Source organism: Cherax quadricarinatus, chromosome 3 (genome assembly GCF_038502225.1).
Source record: "Cherax quadricarinatus isolate ZL_2023a chromosome 3, ASM3850222v1, whole genome shotgun sequence".
Lineage (NCBI taxonomy): Eukaryota > Metazoa > Arthropoda > Malacostraca > Decapoda > Parastacidae > Cherax > Cherax quadricarinatus.
This window is the reverse complement of record NC_091294.1, coordinates 79,531,711-79,543,832: the sequence shown is the minus strand read 5'-3', so window position 1 is coordinate 79,543,832 and position 12,122 is coordinate 79,531,711. Positions and strand designations below refer to the sequence as shown.

Below are 12,122 nucleotides of genomic sequence, written 5' to 3'. Positions count from 1 at the left end.
ATCCTGAGTCCAAATGCACCTTGCAAAGGCTGTCATCCTGAGTCCAAATGCACCTTGCAAAGGCTGTCATCCTGAGTCCAAATGCACCTTCGAAAGGCTGTCATCCTGAGACCAACTGCACCTTCGAAAGGCTGTCATCCTGAGTCCAAATGCACCTTGCAAAGGCTGTCATCCTGAGTCCAAATGCACCTTCGAAAGGCTGTCATCCTGACACCAAATGCACCTTCGAAAGGCTGTCATCCTGAGTCCAAATGCACCTTGCAAAGGCTGTCATCCTGAGTCCAAATGCACCTTCGAAAGGCTGTCATCCTGAGTCCAAATGCACCTTCGAAAGGCTGTCATCCTGAGACCAAATGCACCTTCGAAAGGCTGTCATCCTGAGCCCAAATGCACCTTCGAAAGGCTGTCATCCTGAGTCCAAATGCACCTTCGAAAGGCTGTCATCCTGAGTCCAAATGCACCTTCGAAAGGCTGTCATTCTGAGTCCAAATGCACCTTCGAAAAGCTGTCATCCTGAGTCCAAATGCACCTTTGAAAGGCTGTCATCCTGAGACCAAATGCACCTTCGAAAGGCTGTCATCCTGAGTCCAAATGCACCTTAGAAAGGCTGTCATCCTGATTCCAAATGCACCTTGCAAAGGCTGTCATCCTGAGTCCAAATGCACCTTGCAAAGGCTGTCATCCTGAGTCCAAATGCACCTTGCAAAGGCTGTCATCCTGAGTCCAAATGCACCTTGCAAAGGCTGTCATCCTGAGTCCAAATGCACCTTCGAAAGGCTGTCATCCTGAGACCAAATGCACCTTCGAAAGGCTGTCATCCTGAGTCCAAATGCACCTTGCAAAGGCTGTCATCCTGAGTCCAAATGCACCTTGCAAAGGCTGTCATCCTGAGTCCAAATGCACCTTCGAAAGGCTGTCATCCTGAGACCAAATGCACCTTCGACAGGCTGTCATCCTGAGACCAAATGCACCTTGCAAAGGCTGTCATCCTGAGTCCAAATGCACCTTCGAAAGGCTTTCATCCTGAGACCAAATGCACCTTCGAAAGGCTGTCATCCTGAGTCCAAATGCACCTTGCAAAGGCTGTCATCCTGAGTCCAAATGCACCTTGCAAAGGCTGTCATCCTGAGTCCAAATGCACCTTCGAAAGGCTGTCATCCTGAGACCAAATGCACCTTCGAAAGGCTGTCATCCTGAGTCCAAATGCACCTTGCAAAGGCTGTCATCCTGAGTCCAAATGCACCTTGCAAAGGCTGTCATCCTGAGTCCAAATGCACCTTCGAAAGGCTGTCATCCTGAGACCAAATGCACCTTCGAAAGGCTGTCATCCTGAGTCCAAATGCACCTTGCAAAGGCTGTCATCCTGAGTCCAAATGCACCTTCGAAAGGCTGTCATCCTGAGACCAAACGCACCTTCGAAAGGCTGTCATCCTGAGTCCAAATGCACCTTGCAAAGGCTGTCATCCTGAGTCCAAATGCACCTTGCAAAGGCTGTCATCCTGAGACCAAATGCACCTTGCAAAGGCTGTCATCCTGAGTCCAAATGCACCTTGCAAAGGCTGTCATCCTGAGTCCAAATGCACCTTCGAAAGGCTGTCATCCTGAGACCAAATGCGTAACCCTTCTAGTTATAGCAGACGATGCTGGCCAGTTAGGTATGTTGTAATTGGATAGGTTATGAGTGATCCAGCTACATCAAGTGACCACCAGAAAATATCTGGTAAGTGGTGGGATTATATACAAATGTTTTTCTTTGATGGATATATCCATGTGTAACCCCCCCCCCTTCATTCAGTTACACTAATATAATCTATACAGTCCACAATTAATTTGTAGCACCGTACTTGTGGGTGCTCTCCAATCCATACTGGTCTCGGATAGATATGGATAAGTTTGTGAGGTCGAAGGGACCACCTGCCGTGACCAGGGGTGGTGAAGTTTTCTCACATGTCTACACGGGGTGACTACGGTAAACAATATGGTTGTCTCCCAATGAGATTACTTGTATGTATATAATGTTGAGGTACATACAGGTAATTACTCCTATAAAATTTTCCTAGTAGTAACAATAGTAGCAGTAACTGTGGTAGCAGTAACTGTAGTAGTAACAACAGTAGTAGTAGTAGTAACTGTAGTAGTAGTAACTGTAGTAGTAACAACAGTATTAGTAACAATAGCAGTAATAACAGTAGTAGTATAACAGTAGTAGTAATAACAGTAGTAAAAATAACAGTAGTAGTAGTAACTGTAGTAGTAACTGTAGTAGTAACAATAGTAGTAGTAACTATAGTAGTAGTAACTGTAGTAGTAACAACAGTAGTAGTAGTAACTGTATTAGTAACAACAGTAGTAGTAGTAACTGTACTAGTAACAACAGTAGTAGTAATAACAGTAGTAAAAATACTAGTAACAATAGTAGTAACAAAAGTAGTAGTAATAACAGTAGTAGTAGTAACTGTAGTAGTAGTAACTGTAGTAGTAACAAAAGTAGTAGTAATAACAGTAGTAGTAGTAACTGTAGTAGTAGTAACTGTAGTAGTAACAAAAGTAGTAGTAATAACAGTAGTAGTAGTAACTGTAGTAGTAGTAACTGTAGTAGTAACAAAAGTAGTAGTAATAATAGTAGTATTAGTAACTGTAGTAGTAGTAACTGTAGTAGTAACAAAAGTAGTAGTAATAACAGTAGTAGTAACTGTAGTAGTAGTAACTGTAGCAGTAACAAAAGTAGTAGTAGTAACAAAAGTAGTAGTAATAACAGTAGTAGTAGTAACTGTAGTAGTAGTAACTGTAGTAGTAACAAAAGTAGTAGTAATAACAGTAGTAGTAGTAACTGTAGTAGTAGTAACTGTAGTAGTAACAAAAGTAGTAGTAATAACAGTAGTAGTAGTAACTGTTTTAAGTGTTGTGTGCCCCACCACTTGTAAGTGTTGTGTGCCCTGCCACTTGTAAGTGTTGTGTGCCCCACCACTTGTAAGTGTTGTGTGCCCCGCCACTTGTAAGTGTTGTGTGCCCTGCCACTTGTAAGTGTTGTGTGCCCCGCCACTTGTAAGTGTTGTGTGCCCCACCACTTGTAAGTGTTGTGTGCCCCGCCACTTGTAAGTGTTGTGTGCCCTGCCACTTGTAAGTGTTGTGTGCCCCGCCACTTGTAAGTGTTGTGTGCCCTGCCACTTGCAAGTGTTGTGTGCCCTGCCACTTGTAAGTGTTGTGTGCCCTGCCATTTGTAAGTGTTGTGCGCCCCGCCACTTGTAAGTGTTGTGTGCCCTGCCACTTGTAAGTGTTGTGTGCCCTGCCACTTGTAAGTGTTGTGTGCCCCGCCACTTGTAAGTGTTGTGTGCCCCACCACTTGTAAGTGTTGTGTGCCCTGCCACTTGTAAGTGTTGTGCCCTGCCACTTGTAAGTGTTGTGTGCCCTGCCACTTGTAAGTGTTGTGTGCCCTGCCACTTGTAAGTGTTGTGTGCCCTGCCACTTGTAAGTGTTGTGTGCCCTGCCACTTGTAAGTGTTGTGTGCCGCCACTGGTAAGTGTTGTGTGCCCTGCCACCACTTGTAAGTGTTGTGTGCTCCGCCACTTGTAAGTGTTGTGTGCCCTGCCACTTGTAAGTGTTGTGTGCCCCACCACTTGTAAGTGTTGTGTGCCCTGCCACTTGTAAGTGTTGTGTGCCCCGCCACTTGTAAGTGTTGTGTGCCCCGCCACTTGTAAGTGTTGTGTGCCCCGCCACTTGTAAGTGTTGTGTGCCCCGCCACTTGTAAGTGTTGTGTGCCCCGCCACTTGTAAGTGTTGTGTGCCCCGCCACTTGTAAGTGTTGTGTGCCCCGCCACTTGTAAGTGTTGTGTGCCCCGCCACTTGTAAGTGTTGTGTGCCCCGCCACTTGTAAGTGTTGTGTGCCCCGCCACTTGTAAGTGTTGTGTGCCCCGCCACTTGTAAGTGTTGTGTGCCCCGCCACTTGTAAGTGTTGTGTGCCCTGCCACTTGTAAGTGTTGTGTGCCCCGCCACTTGTAAGTGTTGTGTGCCCCGCCACTTGTAAGTGTTGTGTACCCCGCCACTTGTAAGTGTTGTGTGCCCCGCCACTTGTAAGTGTTGTGTGCCCCGCCACTTGTAAGTGTTGTGTGCCCCGCCACTTGTAAGTGTTGTGTACCCCGCCACTTGTAAGTGTTGTGTGCCCCGCCACTTGTAAGTGTTGTGTGCCCCACCACTTGTAAGTGTTGTGTGCCCCGCCACTTGTAAGTGTTGTGTGCCCCGCCACTTGTAAGTGTTGTGTGCCCCGCCACTTGTAAGTGTTGTGTGCCCCGCCACTTGTAAGTGTTGTGTGCCCCGCCACTTGTAAGTGTTACACTTCGTTTTGTTTCTTGTTTTATTTTTATTCATATTTTTCATATTTCTTTGAACAAATTCACTCTTAGTGTAATTTCAATTTCTTTTTAACGTAAAGTGTTTTCTTTACTCTGAGTAAATTGTTTTGTCTAATTTACAATTAAGAGTTAAAGTGTTCAATCAGTTTTTCTTCATATTTTTATTTTATTATTTAACCTACATTTTCCCAGTGTAACTTTATTACTGCAGTGATTATTACTGCAGTGATTATTACTGCAGTGATTATTACTGCACCTTATTTTGTTGCACTTGTTCTGCAGTGAATTATTTTGTTGCACTTGTTCTGCAGTGAATTATTTTGTTGCACTTGTTCTGCAGTGAATTATTTTGTTGTACTTGTTCTGCAGTGAATTATTTTGTTGCACTTGTTCTGCAGTGAATTATTTTGTTGCACTTGTTGTGCAGTGAATTATTTTGTTTCACTTGTTCTGCAGTGAATTATTTTGTTGCACTTGTTCTGCAGTGAATTATTTTGTTGCACTTGTTCTGCAGTGAATTATTTTGTTGCACTTGTGCACTTGTTCTACAGTGAATTATTTTGTTGCACTTGTTCTTCAGTGAATTATTTTGTTGCACTTGTTGTGCAGTGAATTATTTTGTTGCACTTGTTCTGCAGTGAATTATTTTGTTGTACTTGTTCTGCAGTGAATTATTTTGTTGCACTTGTTGTGCAGTGAATTATTTTGTTGCACTTGTTGTGCAGTGAATTATTTTCTTTTATTGATATTTTTATACATTATTATTCTCAGTTCATTATTGTTTGTCTTGTTTTTCATTTTATTATTTTTCCTCATGTTATCTTTGTATTATATTTTAATTTTGTTTCTGCACTCTTAGAAAATATTTAAATTTCCCAGTTATCTCTCGTTGTATACAATTTAGTGATTTTATTTTATACTTTTTATATTGATTTACAGTTTTATTAGTTAATTTCATTTTAGCAAGAGTACAGACAGCTCATTTTGCATTTAATTCAGTCTCCAGTAATATTTTTACTTGTAAATTTCAATGTGTTTCTTTATCTTGGCCAGTTGAATTGTTCTTCCTCTTGCAGTGTATCTTAGACATTTTTTTTATTACTTCTGCAGAATTAGTTGTATCTCTTTTATTTTAATTTTACCATTTTGTATCATTTTTATTATTCATTATTTTTGCCTTATTTGTTCTTGTGCAACTTCTTTGCCATTATGTCTCACATACCGTCAAGTGATACTTTAGTGAATGTCGACACTCAGACCTCTCAGGCTACTGCTGCTGCTGTCATCAGTCCTCACAGTTCCTTATCGACTGACAGACCGACCCAGACACTGAGACACTATAGTTTTACTCGTGATTCCCTTGATGTGTTACCTTTATTCAATGGCCATGTACATAGTCATGAAGCATGGTTTACTGCCATTTGTTCTCGTGTTAATGCTCTAGTTGACGGTCCTCCTTCAGAGGAAAGTCTTATCAGACTTGCGAAAGAAGCTCTTCATCGGTCCCCTGCTGCTGTTCACGTTGTTGATCTCCTTGAAATGCGAGACTTCAGGAATCTTACTAAGTGGTCACAATATGAGGAACTGATTCGTTCTTTCCTCCTACCAGTAAAAACAGCTGATCCATATGTCGTTCTTAGGGAACTAGCGAATGCTACACCCATGACTAATGAATCGTTGAGTGCATTTGCTGTTAGATTAGACAAACTTTTATCATCATTTATCAATGCTGTCCAGTCCTCAGCTTTTGTCCCTGACGAGGATAAACCATCCACAGCGTTGTTTGCTAAAATAGCAGCTTTTGGAGCAATCAAAGAACTAATGCCGCCTGCTTCTGTGTGTGCTTATGAGGCTAATCCTCCAACTGTGACTAAGGAACCACTTACAGCCCTAAATCATGTACGTTCCTTGTGCCCCCAGGGTACTTTCCCATGTATCAAAAGTAATTTCACACCTATGCCTCAGTCTGCACCACCTCTTGTTTGTCCAACAACGACAAATCGTGGTCGTCAACCATCGCAGCGATCACCAAGGACCAGTGTACAGAGTCATTATAAACCTCGTAGTATTCATAGTACATTCAGTAACCATAGTCAGCGCACTTGTTACAACTGTGGTTTCCGTGGCCATATTGCAATTAATTGTCCTGATAGTTACCCTAAGAGGTGTCGTACTGATAATGAGTACCAGTCAGATCTTCCCTACAGTACTTATCATAGAATACATGGACATGACACATCTGAGTGCAATGCTCTCTACAACCTTCAGTACTCTAGGTCTTTCCGTGGCCGTTCCAACCGCAGAACCCGTAGAGGAAACAGACGTCGTGGTTCTCAAACTAACCAGAACCAGGCTCATTCTTCCAATTCGAGGGAATTCGAGCGCCCCAGTCAAACCATCCCATGGCGACAGTAGGTGATAATGAGTACACCATCCCCGTTCACAATTCCTTTGAAGCCTTAAGCAGTCTTGAGAATGACAATCCTGCTGATGATGTTGCTTCACATGTCTCTGACGTAGATGATTTTGGGGATGAAGTGGAACAAATCTTTTCTGATGACAATCCACCCTTTTGTTTGCACATAACTTCCAATGCAACCATAGGCCCTATAGTGCAAGCATCTGTTCATAATGCGCCCGTTCATTTGTTCATGGACTCTGGTGCGCAAGTCAATATTATCAGGTCTAGTTTGTTTAGGGATAAGCAGTTACGACATGTCCTTCTCGTAGAACCGACTCATGTGTCCTCCCTTAGTGGAGTAGCTGGTTCTCACCTGCGTGTCCGAGGTCGGACTTCCCTCACCTTTTCTATCCAAGGTAGAGACTTCACTGCTTCCTTCCTTGTTGTCGACCAGATTACTTTCCCTGGTGACCTTCTACTGGGATTTGCTTCCATGCGAGACTTACGCATTGTGCTCGACCCTTATCGATGGCATGCCCAAATTGATGACTTGATCGTACCATTTTGAGGTTACCAGCTTGGATCCGAGATCTGCCATACTGCCGCAGAGTACGACATTCGAATTAAGTCCTTACAGGCCAGTGCATTTTCCAGTAGCATACCCAAGCGGTCAGGCACTGGTGATCCTGTCACTCCTGTCTGTGTTCCTGCAACTTCAGACTTGCAAGATAGTGTCCAGTTACCTCAAGTGTCCGAGGACGCTCTGACTACCTTGAGTGCTGAGCCCATCCCTGCAATGTCTGCTAGTTCAAGTAGTAGTTTCTCCACAGGGGACGCCTTGTCAGAAAACGATTACTTGCATCTAGTAATGCCATCTCTTGTTGATGTCACATGCCGTCTGCAGAAAGATGTTTCTGTCGTGGCTAGTGCCCTCACTAGAGTGTCTGTTGTTGTTCCTAGTGTTCCAGATGGTGATAACGTCCTAGTTGACAGTGATTCTTGCAAAGTAAAAGGTCTATTTGTTGAACCATCCTTACATGTTGTAAGAGATAGTAAGATCCATTTCTTCCTAGCTAACACTTCTGGTCACAGTGTTCGTCTCAGAGCAAATACCAATCTTGTTGACCTTGTTCACTATCCTTACCCTGTTCAGGTAGAGGATGAGTTGTCACCTGACCAGTGGGTCGGTGCTATTTCTACCGGGGAGACCTCATCCACTTCACTGGATCAATCTGTTCCACCAGTTGAGGAGAAAGACTTAGCTCCCACTGACTTCCCAGACGAGGTCAAGCGTTTGTTGACTCTGTTGAACAAACGTCGTAAAGCCATTGCCTTACCAGGTGAGAAGATGGGTATAACGAACTTATTGTCCCATCGTATTCCACTTGAACCTGGTACTAGACCTATCTATATACCTGCGTACAGAATGCCTCATTCACAAGTTGCTGTCGCAGAAGAATTGATCAATCAAATGCTTGATGATGGAGTTATTGCACCTAGCAATTCACCTTGGAATGCGCCCTTGATCCTAGTACCTAAGAAGGATGGTACTTGGCACCCAGTGATTGACTTTAGGAAGTTAAATGCGAAAACTATCCCAGATCGCTTCCCACTTCCTGTACTGGGTGATCTTTTACGTAATATTGGAGATAACAAAGTCTTTTCAACCCTGGATTTGTTACAAGGGTTTTGGCAAGTCCTTCTTCACGAGGAGAGCCAAGAGCTAACTGCATTCTCCACTCCTACAGGTCATTATCACTTCCTCCGTATGGCGTTTGGATTACGATCCTCCCTTATCACGTTCTCAAGGCTCATGACTAATATCTTTAGAGGTCTCATAGGTAATGCACTTATGGTGTACTTAGATGATGTAATCGTCATGTCTAAAGACGTGGATACACACTTGAAAAGACTTGATGTAGTACTTGGTAAGCTTGAAGAAGCCAATTTAAAGATCAAACTGTCTAAATGTCAATTTTTCAGATCAGAAATTAAGTTTCTTGGTCACGTAGTCACTCCTAGAGGGGTTATGACTGACCAAAGTAAAGTAACTGCAGTACTAAATTTTCCAACTCCCAAAACTGCAGATGCCGTACGATCCTTTGTGGGCTTAGCAGGTTTTTATAGATCTTTCATTGCCAATTTTTCTTCCATAGCTGCTCCTCTAACTGAGTTGCTTAAGAAAGATGCTCCTTTTGTTTGGACCTTCCGTCAAGAAAGAGCATTCCAAACTCTAAAAGAAAAACTAACATCTGCTCCAATTTTGAAATTTACAGATTTTTCTAAGCCCTTCTATCTGACAACTGATGCTAGTTCTATTGGCATAGGTGCCGTACTAGCTCAGAAGACTGATGGCAAGTACAACGCAGTTGCATTTGCAAGCCGAGTCCTTACGAAGGCTGAACGTAATTATACAGTAACTGAGCAAGAAGCTTTAGCAATAGTATGGTCTTTAAAGCACTTCCGAGACATTATTTATCAGTACTCTGTTCATGTCTTGACAGACCATGCTCCACTGATACCTTTATTCCAGAACAAACAACCTACTGGAAGGTTAGCCAGATGGACCTTGACTATCCAAGAGTTCAATCCCACCTTTGAACACTTACCTGGCAAGTCAAATGTAGTCGCAGATGCCTTATCGCGACATGTTAGTATAGTAACTGCAGACCCTCCATTTAGTGCTGAGGATGTAAAGAATGCTCAACGAACAGATCCCATGTGGTCTGGTGTGATTCGATTCCTGCTCCAGGAAGATCTTATTCTGACTGTGAAGCCACCAGCACCCATCAGTGACTTTGTCATGAACCAAGAATTACTGTATTGAACAGCCGAGTTGGGTACTCCTAGCAGAAGAGTTTACCAGTTAGTAATTCCACAGTCACTAGTGAATGTAGCCTTACAGCTAGTTCACGATGTACCAGGTATTGCGCACCCTGGTATGGATCGTTCAGTAAAACAAGCCAGATTGAAATACTTTTGGCCTCGTATGGCAACTGATATTTCTGAGTATGTTAAGAAATGTAGTGTCTGCATGCAACATAAAGGTAATGCTAATGGTCCTAATCCAATCCAAGTGTATCCAACTACTAGCGAACCGTGAAAAAGAGTTGCACTAGATTTGTTAACTAATTTCCACTGTTCCCTCCAGGGCAACAAACATTTATGTGTTATGATAGACCATTTCACCAGATATTGTGAGTTAGTTCCTATTGCAGATAAGACTGCCGAGACAGTAGCTAAAGCGTTTAAAGAACACATTATCTGCAGGCATACCACCCCTAAGTCCCTAGTAACAGATAATGGAGGTGAATTCTGTAATGAGATTCTTGAAAATTTGTGTACCTTGTACAAGATCTCTAAATCCACCATTGTTCCTCATCATCCTGCCAGCAATGGGTTAGCCGAACGAACCAATAAGAAAGTACTTGATGTCTTGAGAGCCACTATCAATCCCAACAGTGAAACTTGGGATGAAGTTATACCTGATGTGCAGTGTGCTATAAATTCTGCTTACAATGTTTCTATAGGTGACACTCCACATTATGCATTGTACAGTGTAGATAAACGTTTGCCTTATGAGTTGTTATATTCTAATCCGAAACCAAATTACAACCCTGATGATTTCATAGCAACTCGTACCAGCTTGGCTCAAAGTGTTTTTAGAAGAATCCGTGAAGCACTTCATAAATCAACAGCAGAATTTACAAGAGTCGCTAACACTCGAGCAAAGCCGTCCAAAATCAAAGTAGGTTCAAGAGTTATGCTGACTAACTTTAACAAAACGTCTGCAATGCCAAAGCTTGATCAAAAGTTTGTTGGTCCTTATTGAGTAGTTGAACATATCACTGGTAATAAATATAAGGTTAGAGAAATTAGTGCTGGTCAGTATAAAGAATCGCATTTAGATCATATGAAGTTAGTATGTGATGATAATGATGATCCAACCCAGACTAATGTGACAGACTCTGACAATCCTCCTGATCCTGTCCTGATCCTGTACTCTCTACCTCTGATACTCAGTCAGACGATCAACCTTAATGTCGTTATTCCCTACGTACACGACAGGTATTGAGAAATCCTCAAGTATCATTTGTTACTACCAATTCAGATTTGCCTCAAATACAGCATGAGTTAGCCAGTGCTACAGAGTTTGATCCTTCCAGAGATGACACCCATTCTGCATATATCAATCTTACCCTAGCAGAGTTGGGGTTAAATGTAAATAACCTGTATAGATGAATAATTACAGTATCAACTTATCAGTATTCAAGAATTTTTTTTTGTGTGTTCACGTTCTCTCCGAATTCTGAGAGTTAACAGTCTAGATTTGAGTGCACCGAATCTGCCTTTCTGTTAAACACTTCTTTCTTTGCATATATTCCTTCCTCAGAATCCATAGATCACATGAATACAGATCGATCGATCAAATTTTTTTTTTATCACTTCTATTGTGTAATCCCAATGTTGAGTTTCCAATGAGTTGTGCTATATCATACCTTGTAATGCGTTACAGTTTTATTACAGTTTCAATTAAGTAAGATTCCATTCCAATATTCTACTTATGTATGTTATAATGTTCAATTGTTGTGTACTTTGACATTGTATAGAATCAGCCCAAGCCGTACACCTGCTGTCTCTAGTTTGTAGTAGCTGTATGTCGGGACGACATACGTTAGCGTCACCGAGCTCTCAGTAGTAGTACCAGTTCCTAGTAACCAGTTACAAGTAACCAGTGTACCAGTAGGTGACTCACTACCAACCATCTGCGTGAATCATTGACTGTTATTCATACTGCTGCTGACCATAGCAGGATTTCAAACACCCCTCACCCTGTAGGCACTTGTGGGTCAGTCGAAGATAGGGAGCAGAGAGAGGCAGGTCGGCTGTTGGCGCTTCCCATACTTTCCGTTACAAACCAGCCTACATGAGTATTTTTACCCCATCCACGTTATCGAAACCCACATGACACTGCCATGTCTGCTCAAGTAACAGTAATAACAACTTACCTCAGTCTGCACTGCCATGTCTGCTCAAGTAACAGTAATAACAACTTATCTCAGTCTGCATTGCCATGTCTGCTCAAGTAATAGTAATAACAACTTACCTCAGTCTGTGCTGCCATGTCTGCTCTAGTAACAGTAATAACTTATCTCAGTCTGCATTGCCATGTCTGCTCAAGTAACAGTAATAACAACTTACCTCAGTCTGTGTTGCCATGTCTGCTCTAGTACTTGTTTTGCTCTTCTAAATCTCTCTTCTGTTATTGCTACTTTCTCTTCACCTTCTCTTACCTGTAATTATTGCTATTATGATTATTATATTACTATTATTATTTTTTATTTTTTATTGTTTGGCAACACAAACAAGAAG

The 12,122-nt window shown here is 42.2% G+C and overlaps 1 protein-coding gene across 4 annotated transcripts in view; it reads right to left on the bottom strand.

The window, feature by feature from the left end:
- Nucleotides 1-12,122, bottom strand: part of LOC128706620 (golgin subfamily A member 4-like) — a gene marked incomplete at its 5' end in the record, with an annotated part of 145,724 nt that overhangs the window by 100,353 nt on the left and 33,249 nt on the right. For all 4 annotated transcript variants that reach the window (XM_070093010.1, XM_070093023.1, XM_070093016.1 and 1 more), the window contains 1 exon segment: nt 11,952-12,043. In XM_070093010.1, coding sequence (XP_069949111.1) covers nt 11,952-12,043 — 92 coding nt within the window.